The sequence below is a fragment of the Mus pahari genome, chromosome 1 (genome assembly GCF_900095145.1).
Source record: "Mus pahari chromosome 1, PAHARI_EIJ_v1.1, whole genome shotgun sequence".
In the NCBI taxonomy this organism is placed as follows: domain Eukaryota; kingdom Metazoa; phylum Chordata; class Mammalia; order Rodentia; family Muridae; genus Mus; species Mus pahari.
The window spans coordinates 63,732,123-63,759,556 of NC_034590.1; the positions used below are offsets into that span (position 1 = coordinate 63,732,123).

The 27,434-nt window shown below is 37.7% G+C and overlaps 1 protein-coding gene and 1 pseudogene across 2 annotated transcripts; one reads left to right on the plus strand and one right to left on the minus strand.

Annotated features, from left to right (window-relative positions):
- Positions 1-25,851, minus strand: Pcf11 (PCF11 cleavage and polyadenylation factor subunit). 2 transcript variants are annotated; one of them, XM_021214808.2, is made up of 16 exons: positions 25,357-25,851; positions 21,711-21,836; positions 19,937-20,125; positions 19,429-19,623; positions 16,892-18,009; positions 15,934-16,114; positions 15,741-15,831; positions 13,265-14,823; positions 10,079-10,178; positions 6,325-6,444; positions 5,799-5,904; positions 4,369-4,552; positions 3,334-3,489; positions 2,802-2,894; positions 2,407-2,442; positions 1-1,062 (listed from the first exon to the last, which is right to left on the minus strand). In XM_021214808.2, the coding sequence occupies exons 1-16, from the start codon at positions 25,546-25,548 to the stop codon at positions 847-849; spliced, it is 4,662 nt and encodes a 1,553-aa protein (XP_021070467.1). In that variant the 5' UTR covers positions 25,549-25,851; the 3' UTR covers positions 1-846. The 2 variants fall into 2 exon arrangements, with proteins under 2 accessions (XP_021070467.1, XP_021070383.1); XM_021214724.2 differs by having other exon boundaries at positions 15,348-15,831.
- The window catches only part of LOC110319062, a 9,823-nt pseudogene continuing 8,056 nt past the window's right edge, over positions 25,668-27,434 (plus strand).

The window sequence follows — 27,434 nt, forward strand, 5'->3', positions numbered from 1 at the left end:
TTGTTCATCATTCAGTTTATTACATGTATGAATATTAACATCTCATGTTATCCATCTAATTCAATCAAAACCAACAAAGAAAAAAGTTAACCATGTTTTTCATATGAACATTCTTATACAGAATCCCTGTAACTTAAAATAGAAATGTGTTCATCTGCATTAAATTGACAATTTTAAAAATATTTTCTAAAAAGTAAAATCACTTTTAGTACTTAAATATATTTGTTAGTTGCTTGATGGCATCAGTGTCCAAGTTTAAATAAGTGTTACTGTTTCATTACATACTTTCCAAAAGTGGACATTGTGGATGACTCTAGCTGGAGATACATATCTATATGTAAGCACGTATGTCCTTTTTGTTTTTTTAATCTTGCTTTTCTATTTGAGAAAAACTAAGTTTGAACGTTGCTGCTTTAAGTCCCAGGAAGCTACTAGGAAAAAAAAACATGTTAAGATTGCTGTTCAGTTCCATTCCTGCCCAAAAAAAGCATAGAAACACTGTCTTTATTTGATGGTGTGCATAAATATTACACTCCATGGATAGCAAAAATATTTTTTATTTATAATTTACAGTTCACAAGTGAAAATTGTACATTTGTACACATACAATTTCATTTTGTTACATTTGCACTCATCTACAGAACTTTCACACAACAAGCACCTGAAACTGTGCAGGCAGTAGGAAATGCAAATACTAAAATGTATTTATTAACCAAATGATAGCTGAAGGCCCTGCCACAGCTAGACAATTAATATAGATATGTCTATATATACATAAAAAAATTCTTCACCTAGATCCAACAGCAGCTTTTGTTAAAAAAGAAAAGCATACCTTTCTCATTTTATTTAAACTGACTCAACTGTATCACTTTCTGTTTTAATTTCAGTAGGTGTTGCTACACTTTCTTCTGAACAAGCTGGTGGGGCATCAATTTGTTCTTCCTTAACTTTGGGACTTTCACAGGGTTCTTGCAATTCGTTTTTGACAATGTTCAACATAATGTTCAAAGGGTTTTCAACTGGTGTCTTGCTGGGAGATGGTGTGCAATCAAATGAAGATGTCTACAAAATGAAAATCCCTATAAGTACTAATGAAGATTCAAATCATATTAAGTAACAGTTATGTTTAAGAGTTCAAAGGACTACCACATCTAATTACAATACTTGCTTCCCACAAGCTAATAACACTGTTCAGTATGTACTCAGCAAGAAAGTACATTAATTTTGATACCACTAAAAGAAGTCAGAGAGGCTTCAGTAGTTAAATGTTATTAATACAGCGGGCAATCCTTAACTTTGTGAGTCTTGTTATGTGATCTTTAAATGGTCTTTTGAGATTTCTTAAAATCCCCGCATCAGAAATACTCTAGGAGACACTAGTCTTCCAGTCACATAAATATGTATTAAAATTTGTATCAAACCAGTGTCATGAGTAGTCAACATGTTCCACTGGTTTAGAAAAATCAAGGTAAGCCGGGTGTGCTGGTGCACGCCATTAATCCCAGCACTTGGAAGGCAGAGGCAGGCAGATTTCTGAGTTTAAGGCCAGCCAGGTCTACAGAGTGAGTTCCAGGACAGCCAGACTACACAGAGAAACCCGAAAACAAACAAACAAACAAAAAAGTCAAGGTAGAGATATAATTGGATTTCTAGAGTTACTAGACTGGCATGTTGCCAATTTTATGTAAGTCATCATTTAAAATATGAGAGCTGGAAAGATGATTCAGTGGATAAAATGAAAGTCTACCATGCAAGGGCCTGAGTTCAAATCTCCAGAACACACATAAAATTTGGATACTTAAGAGAATCCCTGGGAACTTTTAGAACAGCTAGCCTGGTATAATCACAAAAGAAAGACTCATGAAAGGTTAAGGACTAACGCCCAAAGTTGTCTTCTGACCCCCGCATGTGTTTTGTGGTACATATTCAACTTGCATTCACATACATTAAATTTTTACTTATTTACAGTGTTGCTATGTGGTCCTGGCTATTTTGGAACTCGCTATGTAGACCAGGCTGGTCTCAAATTCCAAAGATCCTCCTGCCTCTCAAGTGCTGTGATTAAAAGGTATGTGCCACCAATGCCTAGCCTAACAAATTTCAAAATATCATTCCTCTACTAAGTAACTAGACAATACATAAGAAAAAAATTAGTTCTTTCCAGACCCCTAAAAATTTATGCCCATCATAATTCTTCTCTTTAGTTTTCTACTTTTCTCTGCCTAGTGGTCCAATAAAAGTTAAAAAGTCTCACGTAAACAAAGCAAGAAATACAAAAACTACTATGAATTTTAATTTGTATTTTTAACAGTGATAAATCAATGTACATCAGAGCCAATATTTAATAAACCTACTAACTTTAAAAAAAATTAAAGTAAAAACATACAATACCCAAAAAGAACTTACATTTTGATAATCTTCATAACATGATGGATGGTAAATCTGAAGAGGGAAAAAAATAGCTATTACATACATGTTCACTTGTGATATATTTTTCTGATTTCTTTAATTTTTAAATCGAAGGATAAAATTTGGTCCAAAAAAATTAGTAAAATCTAAACATTTAACCTTACCTATCTCTTTTAAACTTAGCTTTGTACACTTATAGTGTCGCTTTATTTTCAAGAGAGTCAGAAAATCTAGTTGAGTCTAGCATCAGCCTCATATGGTTGCTAGAATCCCTCTAAAGGAAACATTGACTAAAGTCCAGAATTTTTTTTTACAAAACAAACCCAGAAAGGGTTATGAATCATCTTCAAAAGGGTGAGTTACCCAGAACATGATCACTAACACTTTCTTACCTTTCCATCTACTCGAATAGCATTTTTTAAGTGCCACTCTTCCTCCTCTTCATCCCAGTACTGTTCAAACTGTTCTTGACAGATTTCACAACTCTGAAATAGAATCATATAGAATGGAATTTGCATTGTTCATGAAGATAAAAACCTTTTCAAGTAAAAAGTTTTAAAAATACAGATTTTTAAGGAATGTCCAATAAATACTGAAGTTTTATGGATTGTTCCAGCGTTTTACAAAAAAGGTTAATAGCATTTCACTATGTTAGTCACCGATGGCATCCAACCCAAATTGGTCATGAAACAGCCAAGATTTAGTTTTGTTATTTTAAAAAGCTTACAAGAAATCCTTTTATATTTGCTTACAATATTGTCTCATGTACCCCAGGCTGGCATCCAACTCTATATGCAGGGCCTGCTTGAACCCTGATCCACTGTGCTACCATGCCAGGGATATAGCATAAGTGTTTATGACTTAAAAGGATGTGACTTTAACACTGCCAAAGACAGGGAGGGAATTGAAACACCATTCTATTACCTCAACTGCTCCAGCTGGTCCAGCAGGTACACTTTGGAACTCCTTTTCTTTAGCAGCCTCCTGAGTTTTAAGGACAACCTCTTCATGAACCTTTTCAAAAAACTGACTTTTTGCACGTTCTTCCAGATCAGCTATTTCTTCAAATTCTATCCAATCCTTAAGAGGAATTGATGTAAAAGATTACGTTAATTTCTGTCCACACTTTTACAGCTTTGTCATAACTGTAATCATTTTAAAGTTACAGGTTCATTTTCATACAATATGCTGTGATGTTATTTTAATATACTTGTTTTCTTCGAGCCCTATAACTAATTTTTTTTTTCTTTCTGACAGGGTCTTATTATATATATAGCCCAGCCGTCAATCATGTAGCCACGCTTGGCCTACTGGCAGTCTTCCTTGTCTTAGCCTTCCACGTACTAAGATCACAAGCCACCAAATCAGGCAGTGACTGAGATCTTGATGCTAATTTCCTATAAACTTAACTTTACCTTTACCTTAACTTTAACTTTCCTATAAACTTAACTTTCCATTAATTTAACATAAACTTCACAATTTTTCATTTATATTTAATTTTGGAAATGGAGAGATGGCTCAGCAGTTAAGAACATTTATTGCTCTTGTGGGACCATGAGTCAGTTGCACTAACATGGTAGCTCACAACCATCTGTTAACTCCTGTTCCAAAGGATTCAACACCCTCTTTTGGTCTTCTCAAGCACTATATGCATAAGTGCGTTCTACTTTAAAGAATAGCTAAAAGTTCCAACAAATAAGAAAAATTTTAAATTTACATATTTTTAAAAGATCTATGGGTACAGGTGCTCCAAGGAAGCTAGAAGTATCAGATCTCATGGAGCTGGAAGTGCAGGAAAGATGCTCATACACAAAATAACCACAAAACTAAAAACCAAAAAAATTATATTCCATAGATCAAGTTTTATTCAGAAATTTAATAACTTTCAGCAACTGTTTAAACATATACTTCAGAATATAAATGGCATCTAGATAACTCGGAGGAACATGGATTACTTACTGTTAGACTGTAGTACCAACGTCTATGAGTAACTTTTCTGCTAACATCTTTCTCAGTTCTATTTTGCCGATAATGCCAGTCCAAGTGATCTGCATAAACATCTGTCTGGGATGTCGTAAACCTCATTCCACAAGAGTAACATTGAATCCCAGTGTACAGCCGGTTTATGACACTGTCATAACGTCTATTTCGAGGGGGGGGGAAAAAGTTTTAAGACATGACAGTGGCTAAAAACAAAATACTTAAGTTTTCTATATCTGAACAGGAATCAAAACAGAATGATCTATGTAAAATTTGCTGTGTTACTGATCCTTTTTACTTTAACTTTGGTTAAGTGTGAACATGGAGCCTATTTTCTTATGTATAAATTTGCCTTGGTTAGTTACTCCCTTTTGGCTAAAAGTGGAGTAACACTATAGGCTAACAAAGCAACAGCAATTCAACTGCTTAGTATGAATCTACTATCAGTATAGAGAAGACATGATTAGTAGAAAGATAGAGCAAGAGATTAACCTCCCTACAATATTAATGTTTTGAATCAAACATTCTAGTTCAGTTTAAAGAACAGTTAAAAAGTTGTAAGTAATAAAATAGTATGCTGAACGAGGACTAGAAAATTATTTTAAAGATTGTTTCTGTGTGTTTACATATATATTGGCACATGGGTGCAGGTGCCCAAAGAAGGTAGAGATGTCAGGTCCCAAGGAGCTGGAGGTGCGAGAGGTTATGAACCACCTGATGTGGATGCTTGGAATCCAACTCCGAGATTCTGGAAAAATAGTATGTGCTCTTAACCATTGAGTCATCTCTCTAGCTCCTCATGTTTATGTTCTATTTACAGTTTTCCTTGCTATCTACAAGTAGAGCATGATGGCTCACACTGTAATCCCAGTATTCAGAGTTCAGCTCAGGCTAACAAGACATCTCAAGAAAGAAGAAAACAATAATAAAAAATATATATAAAAAATATGAAATAGGCCGCCATGGTGGCACACGCCTTAAATCCCAGCACTCAGGAGGCAGAGGCAGGCGGTTTTCTGAGTTCAAGGCCAGCCTGGTCTACAAAGTGAGTTCCAGGACATCCAGGGCTGTACAGAGAAACCCTGTCTCGAAAAACCAAAAAAAAATAAAAAAAAAAATAAAAAAAAAAAGCAAGCCATGAATAACTATTAGTGTGTAACATTTAAACTTGAGCAGCAGATAAAAGGTAGGATTCAAGCCACTGTTATCTGAATGATTGTCATAGATAAAAAGCACTTGGCTTCATGGTATGAGTTCAACCCCCAGAAACCACAATGGAAGGAGAGAACCAGCTCCCAAAACTTGCCCTCTAGCTTACACAAACACAATAACATGCATGCATGCACCTCCACTCACACACAAAAGGACAGAAACAATGTACATTAGTAATTAAAATTTAAAACACATACTGCTTCAATTCTTCAATTGTGAAATTAGTAAGATCTGGAACATCTTGATCTTCATTCTGATCCTCCTCCTCCTCAGGGGGAGGCTGAGCAACAGCCTCATTTACCTCTGCAGTTGAGAAGATTCATTTTTCAATACTATATTCTGTTCTTTATAGTAAAACACTGGTTACAAGCATCCAGAAATCTAGCTAGTATTAAGTATGTTTGATATGTTTACTGGCAAAGGAACCTAAAAAATTTTTAAAATCTTGTTTCCTCAACATTCAAATTTTCAAACAAATTAATAGATGAACTAGTAAAAATCAGTACATGATATTTGTAGTAATGTTAACTAAAACAGTGGGCCAGGAGGATAGTTCATTCTTTTGAAATTGTTAACATTCTCACTATAAAAAAAATTACACTTTTCAAAAGACACCAAAAGGTATACTAATGTATTCAAGTAGAACTTTACAATAACTTATACCTCATAATAATATTATCTCTGACTTAAGCTTGGTGTATATAAATATACAGTCATACTCACGTGCTGTAGCTGAATCAGGCTGTGACAACTTGAGAATTCCTGTTTTTAGCAGTTTTGAAAACAATTCGTTTACATCCACCTGACTGAGATGATTATCAGGATATGCCTTGGGAAGACCACCTTATTAAAAAAAATAAAATTTCTTAATAGAACATAAAGACTCATATCATACTAAGTTATTTCTTCAAAGTTACAGCTTTCTTCACCAACAAACCTTTTTAATGACAGGTTTAATTAAAAGCTCAGGTTTTCTTTTTGGCTGACAAATCATTACTTGAAAAATATTCCAAGATAAATACTACTTAGTATTTTATAATAAAAATATGTGTTCATACACACACACGTGTGTGTGTGTATATATATATATATATATATATATATATACACACACATATATGTAAAAAGTTACTTAAGCTAAAATTATTTAAATTTGAAATTATCAAATTTATTAAATCCTTTTAACTTATTAAGTATTTAATATATTTAAATAATTTTTATATATTTACATTTTTAAAGGTGGTATTACTTTGTCACTTTATCACTTTATTTTCATACCAAATAAAAGGACACAAAGAACAATAAGCCTCATGATTCTTCTATGCATGCAGCACCGTGTCTAAGACCAACTTCCACCTTTCTGTTTCCCTAGCCCCGATCTAACCACCTCAAAAAGTAGTTCTCCAACAATTAAATATTGAAGCATCTCTTTAAAAAGACCAAAGCCAAAGTTGTAGTGCTGCTGACTGTTGCTCCCTAGCATAATAAACCAGAGAACTGATTCATGAAAGGGTATGAGTCCTGAAGCACAGGACACCTACCCCTGATATTTGAGCTGGCCTTGCAAAGGAATTCAAACCATTGCTAAGCATTCTCAACTTTACCAAAGCTTTAACAAGTTGAGTAAGACAAAAATCTTCTCAAGCCCCATTTTGCTAGCACTATTAATAACTAATCCTTTAACTCATTTCTAAAAATAGGACAGCAGGTAGGCAGAAAAGTGCTTACCTAGCAAACTCAAAAGGCCCTACCTAGATTTGGGTTCTAGCACCATTTTAAATAGTGTATTTTATCAGTCATGGTGGTGAATCCTCTTAATTCCCAGGACTCAGGAAGCAGAAGCAGGCAGGATTTGTTAAGAGGCCAGCCTGGTCTACATAAGTTATAATCCAGCCAGGACTACATAGTGAGATCCTATGTAAAAAGTAATATTTTAGTGTTTACCACTGTTAACTATCTGCCTACACCTCCAGGAAAAAATTCTAAGCTATTAACTGTTCCACTGAATGACAGAATCAACTTGTATCCATAATACATATAGTCCTACCTCTGACCATTACATACATCCATCACAGTGCTCGTTTTATGTATTTATATATATATAATAATTTATACACATATGTATATTTAATTAACTTTCTATTCAACTTAAATATCTGAACGCTGGAGTAAGTTTGCCTCAATATTTACAATGGCATTTACACAAGTTCAACATTTGTATTCCACTAGAATGGGATATTTATATGTATGTCTAAGGGGGAAAATTAGCTATTCATTTGTTTGGAAGTATCCAGTGATAAAGGACATTATGATACTAATTCCTGGAATTTTAGCTAGAAATTCTACTTTCTAATTGTGAGACGTGAAGTAGTTGCTTATTGCAGCCTAAATTTTTACTCTTATAAAAGAGGAATAATAGTTCCTGCCTGAGGTTGACATGAAGGTTAAATAAATAGTATTTGTAAGGCAATGAGGTGTTACTTGACACAATATACACTACTTATGGGGGAAGAACATATGTGTCACACTAAAAGTTCTTTAAAGGATGAAATCTTACAATAAATTCCTCCTAGCACAAAGCCTTACATGCAATGCAGCAAATGAAAAGAACTACAGAAGGACTCTTTTTACTTTCAATTTTGAGGCCTCATCCAATATTCCCAACCCAGGGAACAAACTGCATTTTGTCTGCAACGAGGCTCTTACATGAGTATATAAATACAAAACGCAACATTCTAAAACACAGAAAAAAAGTAAATAGTTTTTAAACCTTATGCCATTAACCTCAACATGACAAACTTTTTCTAAAGAATTTTATTTGTGTGTGTAGGCACATGTGTACAAGTGTCCATAGAGGCCAGTACGTATGTGTGTGTCTGTATATGTGTGTACACATATGTATAATGATATGTGCACACATGCACAAGTATCCATAGAGACCAGAGGTACTGGATCTCTAACTCAAGCTACAGTTATGAGCTACCTGATGTGGGTACTGGGAACTAAACATAGGTCCCCTACAAAAGCAGTATTATAGTCTTAAATTCTAAGCCATCTCTACATCCCCAATGAATTCTTTACTCAACAAGTAGTTTCTAAAGAAAAATATATTCATATAACACTTAAAACTTACTTTTATACATCTCACTTTTTCTTTTAAATTTTAAGAAATTAGTATTTCTTCCAAGAAATACTGACACTACTATCTCCTTTTATATAGAAAAAAGCTGAATGAGGATACTTGTTTATGCTTGACCCAGCCACAACTATACAATGAAGGGGAGAGGGCATTTTGCTAACTAACCCTAATTATCCATCTAGAAATTAAAAGATTATGTATTAAATTCAAACTGACAGGATTTTAAGAATTCATAAAAACTGTAGCTTCATTAAAATTTCCTTAGTTTGTAAGTTATGACAATTCTTTAAAACGTTGAGAAGTCAGTAATAATATTATGTTAAAAGTATTGTTTGGAGGGGGTTGTGTTTTGGTTGTGCCTTTTGTTTGGGAGATTTTTGTGTGTGGTGTGGGTGTTTGGGATGGAACTCAAAGCTTTGTACGTGCTAGGCAAGTGCTCTGTGACCAAGCTACTCTCTAGCCCCAAAATATGCTTCTGAAGCAGCTTACAAATGTTTTGTTTTGTTTGGCTTGAACCCAGGGCTTCATGCATGCTGTACTCTAATACTAAGCTGTATTATAGTCCCAGGCTTTATGATTTAAAAACTAGAACAAGTATCATAGCAGTATATATTAAATAATATATATATATATATATATATGCATACACACACAAATATATATATAGTTCCCATTTACCACAAAGTAAAATTAATTTTAAAATTCATTATTAATAATTCATTCTAAAAATAACAAAAATTCCTATTGGGAGACCTGGCTAAGAAATTAGGGCTGTTTTCTATTCATCCACCCATTAAAAACTTTCAAATGAATCATTTTCTGAGGTGATATCCCCCAGTATTTATGTTCACTGATCATAGCACACACTCAGAAAAGCTACAAGCCAGGCATGGGAGCGCACGCCTTTAATCCCAGCACTCAGGAGGCAGAGGCTGGCAGATTTCTGAGTTCGAGGCCAGCCTGGTCTACAAAGTGAGTTCCAGGATAGCCAAAGCTATACAGAGAAACCCTGTTTCGAAAAAAAAAAAAAAAAAAGCTACAAATACCAACAAAAGTTTCTGCAATTTCTAATTTTCTTCAACCTATCACAACAAAATTATCATTCCTCTAGCCAACCTTCAATCAAAAGACTTCCTTCCCTCTTGATTACACTCTGTATGTCCAATTTAATCATCTCTAGCTGTAAAACAAGGTTTGTATGACCATGGATAAAAACACTTTAGCCAGATTAAATTTCTATAAATTGAACACAAACTCTCGAAAATACCATTTTCTAAACTAACAGATATTGAACAAAAGTTATATCTTGAAAATATCACACAGTTCAAAAGTACATACCTGAAGGATTTTGAATAAAAGCTCCAGGATTCTGTGGATGAACTGGTAAAAACTGTTGTCCTTGGCCAAACGCTACTGGCTGAGCAACACCAGTCAGAACCTTTAAGATAAATGCTAATTTTAAAAACATTCTTTCTAAAAATTTCTAATCACATTCTATCACATACGAATCACATACAAATGTCCTAAGGCCCAGGGCAGTGGTGATAAAGATTTAAAAAGTAACAACTGTTGTACTTCCACAAACTTTAGTAGCTTCTGTTTCAGAGTTACAAGGAAATGAGACTAGGTTAAAACTTCCTTTAAGTGAGAAAGAACATTAGAATACAGAGGTAGGACTCTGAGTTTGAGGGTAGTGTGGTCTACAGAGAGAGTTTCAGGACAGCCAGGGCTACACAGAGAAACTGTGGGGGTGGGAAGCAATGAGGGGAGACTTCCTTAGTATAAAGAAATCATGTGTTTATGCTATACAAGTCACTTTACCCTGAGGGTGCTTTTCCTTATTTCACAAAGCGATAGCTGCTAATTAGCAAAGCTTAAGTCAGAATTCCTAACCTTGGCTTTTTTCCAACTCAAAAGTTTGTTTCAGCCAGGTATGATTGCACATAACTATAATCCCAGGAATGGTAACTTGGGAGCTAAGGTAAGAGAACTGCAAATTTAAGGCCATCCTGAGTCATGGTAACAAGACCATGTCTTGCAAAAAAAAAAAAAAGCAAAGAAAAAATATGCAGCAATGTGAACTTCAAGTAATCATCCTGTTTTGCCATCATTTTTGAGTAAGGTTATAGCTGAGTTCAAAGTACATTACAAAAGTCATCAAAGGGAATAAAGAAACCAAACGCCTGCAGTGGTAGCTCACATTTATAATCTCACACCTGAGAGATTAAGACAAGCATAGACTATAAAGTTTGAGGTCTGGACACCTTGAGACCTTACCTACAAAAAAACAAATATAAGAGTGTAGGCCTTAAACTATGGCTTAGCCATATCATCTTATATCATCTGCTGAGTCTCTGAGTTTTAAGCTACAGAATCATAAAAAGATAAAGAGTACAATAATGTAATAAAATACTGTAGTAGCATACAAATTTGGTATTTTGGATTTAGTTATATAAATCTTTTATTCTATCATTTATATATAGAGTATATATTATATATACTGTTATAAATCATTCCTGAATCTTGTTCACTATCCTTGTGACACCTCAATAGTGTAGAACATACACACAAACCAATTTGATACATCACAAAAAAAAAAAAAAAGACTAAAAACAAGCAAACAACAAGAACCCTCATTGCACCACCAAGTTAGACTTGATGGTGTACCTGCTTGTGGACGTTGTACATCGTGGTGCGGAGCCTAGTGCGCACCACGATGTACAACGTACATCAAAAAAAAAAAAAAAAGACTAAAAACACCATTAAACAACATCTGGTAATAATAGTATCATTTCTACATAATTGAGTTCCAGATCATATGGAGCTACACAGAAAGACCCTGTCTCAAAAACAAGCAAACAAGCTGGAGTTGGCTCAGTGGTCTAAGAGAACTGACCGCTCTCACAAAGAACCTGGGTTTGGTACACAGCACCCCCTTGGTGGCTCACAACCACTTGTCATTCCAGTTCCAGGGAAAATCTGATGCCTTCTTTTGGACTCCAGTGTAACTACCCACACATGGTATACATACATACATGCAGGAAAACATTCATACATATAGAATACAACAAATAAATCTTAAAGGAAAAAAGTATACAGAATAAAGCCAAGGATGGTAAGCAAGCCTATAAAGTGAGCAATTAAAAAGCTAAGACAGGAGAACTGAGAATTCAAGGGCAACCTGAGCTACACAACAACCTCTACTCAGTTTGAGCTACAAATAAGACTCTTTTAAAACAACAAAAAATGCCAAAGTATAAAGACGGATGACTGTACACATTCATATGTATCATATCAGAAGGCAGGTAGCAAGTCTGCCATGTGGACATTAATATCAAGCAATTTTATCATCCAACTAGAGTACCTAAAAAATGTGATGAAAATAGAAAATTTAACATTATAAAAGTATACAACTTCATTTCTTACTTTACTCAGACTAAGGAAATTCTTGGTTTAAAAAAAAAAAAAAAACATTCAAAGCGAACTGGTTCTAATGGTTTCTTCTAAACAAATGAGTGCTCAACAGCTGTCCAGGGTAATGGGGGTTACTAAAACATATTAGCATAAAAAAACAAAAAAGAATTCAACAAAAAAAAATGTGCAGTAAGGCCAGCAAGCTAGCTCAGTGGGAAACTGTGCCTGCCATCAAGCCTGATGATCCCTAGTGCCCACATGAGTAGGAGAAAAGTGCTTCCCACAAGTAGACCTTGACCTCACCATGGCACATATGCATACCAACACACAAACACACACAAATACAATTAATACAAAAACAGTTTAGTGGCCATTAGTAGAGTGCTCGCCTATCACACACAAAGCCCTTCTTTACCCCCCAGCACTGGGAACAATGGGAACGCCTGTAGTTCCAGCACTCCAAAGGTGGAGACAGGAGACTCAAGTTCAAAGTCACCCACTGGTACCAGTCAAGGCTAAATGAGACCTTTTTACAAAAAAAAAGGGGGGGGGGAGGGGAGTGCTGAAAAGATGCTTCTGTTGTTAGAAGTACTTTCTGCTCTGCTCTTCCAGAGTACCTAAATTCAGATTCCAGCATACATATGAAACAACCCACAGGAGCTCCAGTGTCCTGTGTCTGGCCTGTGAGTTACCTGGACACTCTTGAAAAGACAGGCACATAACACATAAATTATGATCTTTTGAAAATGAAATAAGTGCACACATTCCATTAGAGAGACAGAAACATGAAAAAGAAGACTGAGACAATTCAGTATCTTGGAAGAGCTACAATCATTTTGAGTTTAAGTGGCAAACATCAACCCCAAAAAAACTCTCATCTCACTTTCCTAATACTCAGGTGTTACATTAAGAACTTATTCCATAAAGTATATTCTTAAAGCTTTTCCCAAATACTAAAAACATTTAAAAAAAAAAAAAAAAAAAGAAAAAAGTTAAGTCAACCTTGACTATTAACCTACACAGAATTTGAGAGCAGCCTAGACTGCAAATCTGTACTAAAAGTTTACTTACCTACATAGTTAACACAATTTTAGAACTAGAACAGCTTACCTGTTGAGATGCCTGAATATTTCCTACTGATATTGGTGTAGGCAAATTGCCAAAGTTTCCAAACTGAGAATTCTGAAGATTCTTTTCATCAAAATAGTGTCCGGAAGCTCTGTTAATGGGGTTTGGGAAATTCTGATTCCCAGGGCCATGTGGTCCATTAAAATTTGGTCCTTGAGGTGTATCAAATATTTGTTCATGTCTTTGGAACTGTAATCCTTGAGATGAAACATTAAAAGCATTGCCAGGTGGATCATTATATGGGACAGACTGATTGAAAGAGTCAATCCTTTGTGAAGGGTGATTGTCAAATCGAGTTCCTTGTAGACCAAGAGGAATATCAAATCTTGATGCTTGCTGGTGTTGTGGCCCATCAAATCTTTGAGGTACACCATCAAATCTTGGTTGAACCTGCTGTCCAGGTGGTCCATCAAACCTCTGTGGACCTGGCTGACCAGTTCTTTCAAATCTAGGACCTGGCTGGCCATGTAATCCATCAAATCTTGGCAAAAGTGATGGCTGACCTGGCTGTCCATCAAACCTTAAAGAGTGACAACCTTCAAATCTAGGACCACCTTGACCCAGAGGCCCTTCAATTCTCAGGCCACCTCCTGGTACAGGACCTTCAAACCTCATTCCACCTCCTTGTTGAACTATAGGTCCTTCAAACCTGATCCCAACCCCTGGTTGCCCATGTGGTCCCTCAAACCTAAGGTTCCCACCTAGCTGATTATGTCCTTCAAATCTCAGACCAGCTACAGACTGACCATGGGGACCCTCAAACCTCATTCCAACTCCTTGCTGTAGCAAAGGGCCCTCAAATCTGATGCCACCACCACCTGGCTGACCATGAGGTCCATCAAACCTAATTGCAGCCCCTGATGGACCATGACCCCCTTCAAATCTAAGTCCTCCTACAGGCTGACCTCGAGGATTATCAAATCTAAGACTGCCCACAGGCTGTCCATGAGGTCCCTCAAACCTGAGACCACCCACAGGTTGACCACGATGTCCTTCAAACCTGAGACCACCCACAGGCTGACCCCCTGGTCCTTCAAATCGTAAACCACCTGTAGATCCCTCAAACCTCAAACTAGGTGAACCTTCAAATCGAAAACCACCTCCTCCTCCTCCTTGACCAATTGGCCCTTCAAACCGCAGAGGTGTTCCTACAGGTCCTGGAGGACCTTCAAATCTCAAAGGACACCCACCTCCTAACTGACCTTGTGGTCCTTCAAATCTCATAGGGCCTCCTCCCCCCATTTGTCCTGGTGACCCATCAAACCGAAGAGAACCTGGTGTAGGAGGTCCATCAATTCTAGGGCTTAATTTATTAGGTCCTTCAAAAATCATCTTGGCTGGGCCATCTCTCGTCACAGATGGCCTACCAGGTCCATCAAATAATGGTCGGTCTTCAGCGAGAGCTGTAAGTCGCTGATTTGTATCAAGGCCAGCAAATCTTGATGCTGGGCCATCTACAAATGGTTTATCTGAATCTTCATATCTAGGTCGCTTAAGTGGAAAACGATCATTGAATGGTGATCTCTGCTCCTCTCGTACACCTTTCAAAAAGAAAAATATACATTTTCACTAAAGTGAATTTACATCCACTTATCTCTATTTCTTATAGTTATCTAAAACTTGTCCAAAGATAGATTATCTCACTATATTAGTGGGTAGGGAAGAGACAGACAGCAACAGTAAGTTAAGAAGATGCCCTTTTGATTCAGATACACCTAGAATTAAAAAATTCCCATCCTGTCAAGGTACTTGTCATTTCACTTTAACATCTCTAGTTTTGTTTCCTATTTCTAAAAACTAGAATAATACATATTTCCTTGAGTTTTGTGGATTTAACCAAATTAAATATTTAGAAAATAAAACCTAGTGCAGTCCCTAATATAACTTTATAAATTATTAACTAGGTCCCTTCCCTTTCCATGGGAAAAGGCAACAAAACAGAGATACACACACATACACACAAAGATAGTCTGAACAGTGACAGAATCCAGCCCCACTTAGCTTGTTCATTTTCCCTTCACTGCTGTGTGATTCAATAGGCATAATCTCATTTAACTTTTTCTACCTTTAGCAGAGACTTGTTCGTCATGTCTTCTCCGGCCCTCATGGGGTGAAAGATTCTCAGCATAAGTACGACTCCCAGATATAGGAGAAAGACGTCTTGCTCTTTCACTAAATTGTTCTTTTCTGTCAAACTGTGCTCCACTATTCCTACTTGCATGTTTACTTTTGGATGGCTCACATTCTATTCCCGACAACAAGGCATCAGTCAAAGGGTAGTCAAAAATATCAGGATCTAAGAGATCAAGTCTTGGAAATGAATGCTGAACCTGTGTCCTTTTCAGTTTTGCTTTATGTTCATAGTAGGTTAATTCAGCATCAGATAAGAGAGGTTTCTTTTTTAATCCACCTTTATTTTCTTCTTTAGGACTATCCCGTACATTGCATCTATGTTTACCTTCTTGATACTGAAATAGCTGTCGAATTTGATGCACAACAACAAGGAACTCATCCTGTGTAATTTCACCAGATGCTAAACGTTCACTCGTCTGCATAGGGATAATAAAACAAAATTAAGTATCTTAAATATAAAAAATACAAAAAAACTAAGTAAAAGAAAATAACTACACGAGATTAATGATAGTCACTACCTTTTGAAGCAATTCTCTTTTGCTTGCAAGAGTTAACTCTTTAGGAATTTGAAGATTGGCATCTACACTTAATCGGTGCTGCTGCTTTGGGGCTCGAGGTGACAAGATTCCTTTAGTGCTTGACCAGCTCTCCCTATGCCTTAGGTGAGGAGGTTTACTATGTTCATCACCCTGCTGTAAGCTGAAACCACAAAAGCAGTATTACTTCAAAGCATTTATTTTAAAAATATAACTCCCAGAGAGTACTCAAGGATACTTTAAGAATCTGGTTAAATAAAATAGGAATATAAAGTTTTTCTGAAAATTTTGAAAAAAGCAAGCCAAATAGTGTTAAAATTTCTGATTCTTAAGAGTTTAAAGATTTGATTCAGGAGGAGACTATCTAGGTTTGATGCTAGGTTTGACCCCAGCAGCAGTACTACCAGCACACACACATATACACACACCCATTAAAATAGAAAAGAAAGAGAAAACAAGCTGATGGAGTAGAATCATGAATTCAAAGACAGAGTATAGCTAGATCCTGTCAAAAAATACCAACAATTAAAAACAAAAAACAAGCAACTGTGATTCCTGCATATAAGCATACACCACCTCAAGCTGATGAGCAAACCTTTCTAAACTTTCATGTCTCTAATGAAATATAAAGTATTTAGTATTTAACCCACTGGGTTGTGTTTAACAACTAGAAATATAACTATAACATCCAACTAATACCTAAATTAACACTACCTTTGAATTAGATATGGTAAAGGCAGGAAAGAAGGATCACACCTATAACCCCAGCATTCAGGAGGCTTAAGTAGTAAGACTATCAGTAGCCGGAGGCTATCCTGCACTATTTACTTAGTGAGTTCTGGCTAGCCTGACAATACCGTTGAGCCTTGCCTTAATAAAGTAAAAATGTCAAAACAAAAATCATACATTTCATATTTTACCAAAAACATCAGCAACATACCTTTTATTTTCTTCCCAACCAGATTTCCACCTTTTGGCAGACTTAGAGCTTTGCCAATTCTCTATATTCTCCTTTGGGTCACCACCTGACTTCATAGAATGTTGACCTGCCGTTTCTTGAGGTCGGTCCTCATCCATCTTTTTCAGTCGTCTGGGATCTCTAACATCCTGCTTAGCACTTCTCTTAATATTTCTTTCTTCCCTGGAAGGTGGTGGGAATTCTTCCATATGTGACTGTTTAAGTCCTGACTGACGCATCTTTCCAGTTTTGGGTGCCAAAGTGGGAGACATACTTCTTTGCCTTCGTTTGGGTGACCGTCTATCTCTTCTCTTTGGGGAATGTATAATTGGTGACCGAGACTTAGGTGACCTTGATCTTGATCTCTTTCTAGTACTTGATCTCCCTGGTTTTGTCCCCTGTTTTTCCAATTCTTCTGTAACCATGTCTTGTTTTTGGACAATGCCATTTATGATTTTACTTCTACTTCCAATCAACCTGTGTTCGGATGATTTCATGTGCTCATCTTTATCCTTCTTTTCTACAGTTTTTCTCTTTTCTTTTACATCTTCATCTTTGCCCTCAGCTTTATCCTGAAGATGCTTCTTTAATCGTGGGTCTCTCTTACTCATATCAGACAACCTCATACTTTCAGATTCTTGATTTTTCAAGTCTTTTGTGTGGGATAATTTGTTTTTCAAAGGTGATGGTGATTTAGACTTAGATTTGGATTTAGAATCTAACTGGTCAAGTTCTTTCTTGGTTATTCTTTCACCTGATTTACTTTTTTCTTGTTTGGATGAATTTAGTTTTTCAGAGGGTACATTCTTACTTGTTTTAATATCAGACTGGTTTATTGTGTTCATTACAAATTCTTTCCTATGACTCTGTTCTTTGCCATGGGAAGAATGTTGGCTCATCCTGTTAAGACGGGGATCCCGGTTAGTTCCTTTCAAGTCTTGCATTTGTAAGGACTGACCCGCTCGGCTTTTGTCAGGTTGTACAGGGACCTGATGGGGAGTTTTAACAGCCATAGTGGGAATTTGTGGAACATGTAATTTAGATGGCACTGATCCAGGACCCAAGTTGGCTGTCTCCTGCTGAACACTCAGAGATACTGCCTGAAATACAAAATATTCATGTTAATACTCATGTTAATACTCATGGAGACAGTTTTATTTCCTTGTCATTATATAGACTCTACTAGAACACTTCCAAATATCCATTTGCTTAATACTGTATTAACGCTGCATACTTTTGGGGTGGGAAGGGGAGAAAGAAGGGGTTAAGGGTTTCACTTTATAACCTTGGCAGGCCTGGAACTCACACAGAGAGTTCTGCCTATCTCTAGCTCCCAGTGCTGGAATTAAAGACATATGTCACCAAGCATGGCAATATTCTATTTCTAATGTCTGAATATAATGAAGAGTCCAGAACATAAATGACCTTACTTCTTACAAGCCCTTTATATTTTAGAATATAATTTCTAATACATAAAAAAATAAGAATTCCTCAAAACTATCCATGATTCTAAACCAGACTGAAGCTCTAAACAGTAACATGACTAAACTCCAACTGCTCTGCAGAAGAGATAGAATGTGGTTCCTCTCAAAATATTAATGAACTTAAAAATTCTGTCTTCCTACACTTCAATCTCAAACAAACTTAGATGCTAAGTACAAACTACAGTCTTTCATGAGCACAAACACATACACTCTTGGGTTTCTTTATGTTTTTGATGACTTTTGTAAAACTTTTAGAAACCTGATTTGTTCATGAATATTAAAGATATTTGTTCATGAATATTAAAGATATTGGCCACAATACACTATCTTAGAACTGAAATATTTAAACCGTATTAAAAACAGGGGTAAAAACAGAACTACAGTGCTATTCTGGTAAGAGTAGTATTTTATTTCCTAGCGTTTTGAGACATGCTGCCCAAACTGGCCTCAAACTTGCTATGTGACTAACGATGACCTTGAAGTTCTGATTCTTCTGCCTCTTATTCCCAACTACTAGAATTACAGACCTGTGCCACCAAACCTGGTTCTGTGTGATAATAGGGACCCCAGCACTGATCCCAGTGTGTGTGTGTGTGTGTATGTATTGTATATTGTAGTGGATATTTGTAATTATGGATTAAGGTAAAATTGATTGATTTTTAGTTGACACACACACACACACATATTATATATATACATACAATATATATATATACAGTATATATATATATATATACACACTATATATACATATATACACATACACACTACATATATACACTATGTGTGCGCGCACACACACACACACACACACACACATTTGTAGCCTAAGACAGCAATCTACTAGAACATATTAAGAAAAAGCACACAATTCATAATCAAGTGTTTTTTAATAAGGATATAAAAATTTGTCTTAATCAGTACCATAATGTTTAAATTAAGTAGGGAAAAAACAAATCAATAAAATGTTCAAATACAAAATAACAATTTCCCTATTATAGTTAAAAACTTAAATATCAAATTTCCCCAACTTACCAGTTGTGCCTTAGCTTGTTCTAACTCAAGCTCCAGCTTTTTCTGCTGAAGTTCTAACAACTGTTTTTGTTTTGCCAGTAACTGTTGCCTTATTAGTTGTTCTTGGGTAAGATTCTTTTGTATATCAGGTACAATGGGAGGAGTGGAGATACTGGGGGAACTGACCACTGTGCCAGGTGTTGAAGGCTCATCAGGCTATAAGAAAAAAAATACTTTTTAAGCAAAACATTTATCTAGAACTGCCAAAGGTCAACTAAAAATTATTAACTTTACCTTACTATTATCCATAATCGCAAATATCCAATACAAAAGTTTGCAAAAAAAAAAAAAAAAAAGCTTGGGGATTTAAAATGCCAAATGTTACATAAAAGGTATGATGATTACATGTACACATTTATGACTTTTTCAATTTAAACTGATTCTAGTTTTGCTTTTTGGAAAGTTTACGTAAGTTAGCACTTGATAGTCAAATTGTACTACCATATACATCATTCATATAAAGACTTACCGATTTATTTAAAAATTTAGGATTCACATGGATGCTAGATGTATTCACATTAGGAGGCAGAGGTTTAATAGGCCAAGCAGGATCTAATGAATTGACTCTGACATCCAAGGCATAAAGTTTCTTCAAAGGGAATATTTCATCCCATGTGGATCGTAATTTAAATAAACTTTTTCTAGTATTTTCATCCACCTAAAACAACAGAATAATTCTCTGGCTTGTTAAGTTACTATAGAATGTTATATATTTTAAGTATAAAGCTACTTGCCAACTCATATTATCCACTTGTACATAAATATCACAAAGACTTATTAAAGGCAGTTTTGATTACTAAAGTTAACAAAATTAGTTCTCAAAGAAATCAGAAAAGTGGTTATCTACTAGACTTAAGCAAGCAACCAGGCAACTTTTTATCTTTTTAAAAGCACAAGTCTCCACATTTTAGGGCTCTTAATAAACTCACTGAATGAAAACATAGAGCCAGAAATTGGTTTACCTGATGGTTAATTTTTTTTTTTAAGTTACTTGCTATCATACAGCTAGAAAGAGAAAATTATCTTAACAACCAAATGCAATATACTATGACTATTATCTTTGAACTAGTACTTTGGATACAAAAGATATCCTCATAATTTTAATTCACAAAATCCTAGGCAAGAATGGGCATTATATATCTTGCCTGTTCACACTGTAATGTATATAAGGAGATTTTTAGAAAACAGGAAAATTTAGTAATTAGTAAGACAGGTTTTTTAACTTTAGCCCTATATCTATATTCATGTTGTTAGAGAATGTATTCACAAGGTCACTTTTGTCAACTGTAATAAAACTAGATTCAGTAAAATACCAAAACCCCAAATAACTGGAACATACTGAAATTTAAACCAGGTTAAGTTCCCCTAAATTAATTATTACAAAGTAGGCTGTCCTTAGCCTCCAGTGATTAGTAGCTAGCAAAGATCAAATATTCATACCACTGATACTTTTTAGTATCTGAAATATAGCTTTCCAAACTATTCCTCTATATTCTATTTATTTTCTACCCACTTAAATAATCCTACTACCCAATTCTACCATTCAGACAGCTGGTACTTTCTATAAAAAATTTTAAAATATAACATCAACTGCGTTGTTAGGAATCTTTAAAATAAATTTCAAGGGCCCTCCCTACTGTTCAGTGTGAATTACTTCAGAAAACACCTCCTGCTAACCAAACAACCAGTTACAATGTCACAATGGAATGTACAATTTCTAGCTATGAACACTAACAAGCATTTCGCTCAAGCACTAAAGAGGAATTAAAGTAGTTCCAGAATAACTTAAAGCGATTAACTGTTCCAACATTCACACATCCCTGAAACTTTAACAAGGTTAACAACTCTAAAGGACATTTTGGGGGAAAGACTTAATAGGAAGCACAGACTGAGGCACAGGAGGCTCGTGCTTCCTACTCCCTAACACTAGTTAAACTACAAGACTAGGTACTCTGGAAGCTAATTTTTTGTCCATATTCTACAAATAACTTAACATAACTAAAACATTTCAAAAATACTCATTTATAATTAAGGTATATCAAATCTTGAATGGATTAAACAGTATCCATTTTAATATTCTAACATAAACAACTAGCATTTGCCACTTTCCTTGAAAAGGCACTTTACAGTAAATGTCCAAAACAATGAAACATTCCACCACCCAAGAAAACCCAACACAAGACCAGTATTTATTTATCTGGAACACATTTAAAATTTTTTCAAATGTTTCTAAATATATATACCTTTTCAAACACACAAATAAATGTTGCAACTAGATTTTTAGTAAAGGCAGTGAGATACTCTCTTCCAACATTTTTCACGATAGAATCCATAAGGTACATAACTGGAAGCTTCTCTGAGGAAGGAGCCTAAAGTATAAAAAAAGAAACTGAGAAGTTTAGTATAGTGAATTACCACCAAAAAAAATTACTTTTAAAAGTGTTTTTAAGCCTACAATACAGACCTCTAGCTTTGCTGATACAAAAGGCTTTTGATGTTAACTTTATAAGCCTTTAAAGTGTTCAAAAGTACTTGTTTCTTAAAATGTTTTAGTTGTGCATTAAAAAAAAAGCTCAGAATTATCAAGAGGAAAAACCATTATCTCTAGTACTTAATACTTAACATAAATTTGTGTGCACTTGGTAAGTGTTCAAAGTGGCAATAAAAGGAGAGGGAAAAATATTCTCTGTAATCCAAGTGTCAGCTTGGGGATCTGTGTTTATGTTGTACCTTGAATCAAATACTGATAGATGCTCTGATTTCACTGGATAATTTTATATGTTAAAGTCTATAAAGCTTTGTTACCTATAAAATCATCAAGATTACTTTTCTACAATCCAAATAATGAACTTAAACACACTTCACATACGAAGTCAACAGCAAGACGTTTAAACCGTGTATACAAACATGCAGAAGTGCAAGCTTGTTACTGATACAAGAAAAACTGGATAGAGGAGCCGCTGAGTCATGTAAGTCAGGTTCAACTGGACTGGAAACCTGGATGTCCTGAAGATTTTCTTCACAGCATGGACTGTCGTCGAAATAGTTCTCCTCTTACATGCACAAACCAAGGATTCTAAATTTGTGCTGAGCCAGTGTGGTGATGCTGATAAAGGTAGCAGCCCCTCCAGGGTAAGGTTGCCCCAGTTGAACTGCAAAGCCTACCCACCACTGGCTTTTACAGCAAGGAACAGCAAGCTTCCAGAAAGCATCAGCAGGTTCACAGACTTGAGGAACACTAACACACAAGCCATACAAGCTGTTAACTGACTCCACAGGAGTACCCACGATTTAAGGACACAAAACTTAGGTGAACCCCCAATTACCCACCCCATGTGTACATGAATCTAACACCCATAGCTACCTGTAGCTAGGGCAAGCTCACACTTCTGGGGTATGCAATGCCATACTTCAGAAAACGAATTGCCCTGACAAGTGTGTGGAAATGCTCTTTCTTTTGTTATCACCTTTACAACCAAAGTTGACTAAAATGTTTGAGTAATTCTGTATAAAAAAAAAACAAAACTTATGTGCTAATAAAGGGTTCACAAAGCCACTGTGTGGGGGCAAACTATTAAGTACCAACATGTCAAATGTTTTATTGGTGTGTCTTCACCTTATGTCTTGTTTTATACCATTAAGAAATCATTGCACTTAAATAGGCTCTTTTACCACACAATCTGTTCAATAGGCAATTGTACAAGTGAAGTCTCTCCATGTAATATCCCTTTTCCTACTGTTATGAGAAGACGGAAATAGGTGTGAGTCCATTAGTTTAGTATTGCTGAGATGCTAAAGAGTAAGGACACAAACATATACTCCCAGAAGCACTAAACCAAGCCAGTTGCTACCAAATAATGTCCAGCCCTCCCCTCACCCCCAACCCAGATTAAGAGTCTTTCCCCAAAGTGACTTTTACATCTTCCACTTAGTCTGGCTTTACAAAAAGAACCATGAAGCATGTGCCCAAAAACTTTGAGCTGACTTGAGAAAGTAGTCCACCTATTTTCACCACTTTGTGTAACAAAATACACAAATACAAGTTTTATGTGGTCAATATATTCTGCATAAAGTTTTCAGTTCTCCAAGGTCTTGTAGGCAGCAAGAAGCTGCCTCCTTTAAATGCAATCTGAGCTGCTAAATATTAGGTGCTGTGAATACCAATACCCAAAATATAGTATGAAAACTTTTGTTCTTATAAATCCAAGTGCTGTTCTTTTTTAAAAGGTATTTAATGTTAAGTCTTCAACAAGGAAAAAAAAGGTACATTTTCTCTGCCAACATGTATGTAGTTATCAACAAAAAGTTGGGTATGAGGAGCGCTTCCTTCTTAAACCTCGTACTACTTTAAAAACCAGCTGCTTCACAGGCATTCAACAGGAAAAGGTGAAGACTTGTTTTAGCTGTCAAAATGAGCCCTTAAAGGAAAAAAAAAAAAAAACTTTTCCCCCTCTTTAAATTAAGGTTTGAAAGGACCACGTGAAACCGTATATCTTGTGAACTTATTTACCCAAAAGAGTGGATGGACCTAAAGAATGAACCCAAGTCACTTAAAGACTTTTGTTTAAAACACACAACCACAAAAGTAAAAATTCTTGGAAACAGATTCTACACCTTACAAAGGTAAATAAAAAAGACAAATACATATTTTATATGTTTTATTCACAAATTTTATAATACCAGTCACACATTTCAAAACCATTTATTAGAGTCAGACCACTCAGTTGTACACTAGACAGAAACCGTCTCTAAACAATATATTGGTGGTTGTTGTTAAAGTGGCCTTTTAAAAGGGGTTCACTCTGCTAAAAGGAGGCTCATCCTGATAATTGCAATCACTAACAACTAGAGAAAAAAAACTACACCTTAAGTACAAGCTTGAAAAGTAACTTAAAACGTATTAACTGGGAAGCGGTTAAGACTCAATATAAACTAAGTTTAACAGTAACTTTACTTAAATGACATATCGCTCCCACATGAATCCACAGAAGAGGAAGACCAGAGGGAAAACAAGGCAGCAAAGGAGCACTTCGGTCAAGGGGTGAAGAAAAGCAAGCCTTCACTATCGGGGAAGGGAGAAAAGGAGAAGAGGAAAAGGAGGGACTCAATTTTTCAAAGAAGCTTCAAGTTATTTGTTACCCACTGGGGTAATTCTCCACCTCCAGGTTGGATAAGATCTCCCCCACACACCCAAACCCCACCCTCAACCCAATTTTCCTACCGCTGGGGCAAAATCAGACCCTCCGAGAGGAGAATAAAAGTTTGATCCAACAGCCCCCACCCCAAAATGGGGCTGACGGGTGTGAGCAGCTGCCTGGCTGGCAGGGAATGGGTTCTCTCCTCTCTTCCCTTTCGCATCATGTGCTTTACAGGCGCCATGTTGAGCTAACAGGCCGCTGCTCCACTCGGGGCCAATTCCCTATACCCAACCCACCGACAGCTCGCTCCCAGGTCCCCCTTCACCTCCTTCCAACCCACAGAGCACAATTCCCCAAAAAGGACACTGAGGGAAAGCCCCTCCCCACCTTCCCAAGGGCTTACGATGGTTTGCTTTTTAACTCTTTCGCTCCCCAAACACAAACTGCCTCTAAGTATTTTCCCCCATCCGAAAGGCTGTCCCCGATGCGTGCGAGCGTGGGGACGTACTAAGAGGTGGCCTAAATAGGGAGTTGGTAAGCGGAAATGGGGCTCCACCCTGCATCCTCCCCGCTCCCTCCCCGAAAGAGGCCCTCTCTCCCAGCCGGGGCCAAAGACCAAGCCCGAGTCGGGGGTGGGGGGTTGGAGAGGAGGAACTCCGTCCCCCTTCGGATGGAAGCGAGACCTGGGATGAGGCTGACACTAAGATCAAGGAGTATTAGAAGAATAGGAGGCTGCGGGGTGTATAAAAACCTTGGCGGTTTGGGCCTCGATGAGAGAGACGATCTCCTTGGCGAAGGGCAGGTTCTCCTCGGCGAGAATGGTCAGCATATTGATGTGCGGTTTGCTATTGAAGGTCAGGTCTTCCAGCGACGACTGATAATCCCGACAGGCGTCCTCCCGGGCCCCCGCAGCCCCGGCCTCCGCCGGCGTCTGCTCTGACATTGCGCCGCGGCCCCCCTCCGAGGTCCGCCGCCGCCGAAGCTGAAGCCGCTCGACACCCCGCCTCCCTTCCGACGCCTCGGCCTCGCTCCCCGGGTCTCCGGCGGCTGCGGCTTCACCACATGCTGACCGCGGAGGGGGGGTGGGGGACGACCCAGGGGGAACCTCGGGGAAGAAACGCCGCAGCCTCACGGGGAATCTCCGTCCGCTTCCAGCCGCCGCCGGGGCTTCTTTCTCCACAGACACAAAATGGCGGCGGCAGTGGCGGCTCCAGCTCCGAAAATGTCTGTGTTCCCAACCGCTGCGTCGTGCGAAATGAACTAGGGGAGGGGAAATGTGCGGTAAAGGGGCGGGGCCGTTGGAAACAGCAGGCGGGATTGGCTGGCCCGCGCGTGTCACAGGCCCCGCCCCCGGCCCTTCCGCAATACGTCCAAGCACCGCCTTCTTCCTCGGCCGAGTCTCGGCTTTCGCAACACCTCCGGCTCGGAGACGCGGTGCAAAGGACGGTCGGCTCTCATTGGCCAATTCGTAAGGGACTGTTCGGTCATTTGTTACCATAACAACCCATCCAGGGAAGCCAGTAGAGGACGGAGGCTCCCGAGGACCGGCCCAACCAGTTTATGAAAGCAGCACCAAGCCCCTTCCGTCCCTCCTTTGCACTCCTCCAGCCACTGGGTGATTCCATCAATCATCCTCCTCCCGCCTGCCTCCTAGGTGCGGGCGGGGGTTGGCGTGAGCTGGAGGAGCGAAAGCCGCCAGTCAAGGCCAGTCGCCGGGTCTCAGGTGCTCCCGGGAGCCTGGGCGGGGCTCGCTGGGCCAGCTGTCCCTCAGGCATTAAGGCGGAGACGCCTGGCCTACCCGGAACCCAGACTGGAGTAACTCCTGCAAACTGCCACACTCATAAAAGCACCTAGACAGGCTTGCAGGAGTTGAGTCCCCAGGAAAATGTTTTTATTAAGAGGTGCTTTGTGAGAAAAGCGTCCCCAGAGGAGTTAGAGATCTTTTGAAGAAGTCACATTTCTGGAAGGGTATTCACAATAGTAACAGCTAGCCTGAGCCTAATAGCACTCACCTCTTCAATCTGCTACACTTCCAAATGGCCTTAGAATAAATACAGTATCTGAGCCATACTTGATGGCTCAAACCTTGAACCTCAGCCCTCAGGAGGCAGAGGAAGGTGGATCTCTTGGAGTTCGAGGCCAATCAAGTCTAAATGTCAAGTTCCAGTCCAGTCAGGGCTACATAATGAGTACATCTCAAAAAAAAAAAAAAAAAACATTTAATCCCAGCACTAAAGAGGCAAAAGAACAGAGATCTCTGATTTCAAGGATGCCTGATCTACAGAGTGAGTTCCAGGACAGCCAAGACTACACAGAGAGACCTTGTCTTAAAAAAAAAAAAAAAAAATTCTATAATCTGGTTTTTAAGATACACAAAGCAAATAGTTCATTTTGTCAGAGCCTTAGTGAGCTATGAGGCACAGTGGAGGGATAGTTCACACACACACATAAGCTGATGACAAGTCCACTCTTATGATATGGTTAAAGAGAAAATTTTATTGTAGATATCGAGAACTGCCATGGCATCTGGAGAATACGGAGCAGAAAAAAAGATAAACCGAACACGACCAGCATGGCCACGGATATCTTTGAGAGAAGGGAGAATAGCAGCAGATAGACAACAAGGATGGTAAGAGAAGGAAGAGCAAAGCAGAGGAAGAAGAAGAAAAAAGCAAGAATAGCAGGGTCATACAGAATAATGAACCCGGGCGTGGTGGCGCACGCCTTTAATCCCAGCACTCGGGAGGCAGAGGCAGAGGCAGGCGGATTTCTGAGTTCGAGGCCAGCCTGGTCTACAAAGCGAGTTCCAGGACAGCCAGGGTTATACAG

Excerpts from the sequence above, each read along its gene's own strand:
- Pcf11 (XM_021214724.2), bottom strand. The coding sequence starts at position 25,548 with ATGTCAGAGCAGACGCCGGCGGAGGCCGGGGCTGCGGGGGCCCGGGAG. Across the intron at positions 20,126-21,710 it reads TTATTTGTGTGTTTGAAAAG|GTGGATGAAAATACTAGAAA; the intron begins GTATATATATTT and ends CTGTTGTTTTAG. Across the intron at positions 1,063-2,406 it reads GTTATGAAGATTATCAAAAT|ACATCTTCATTTGATTGCAC; the intron begins GTAAGTTCTTTT and ends TTCATTTTGTAG.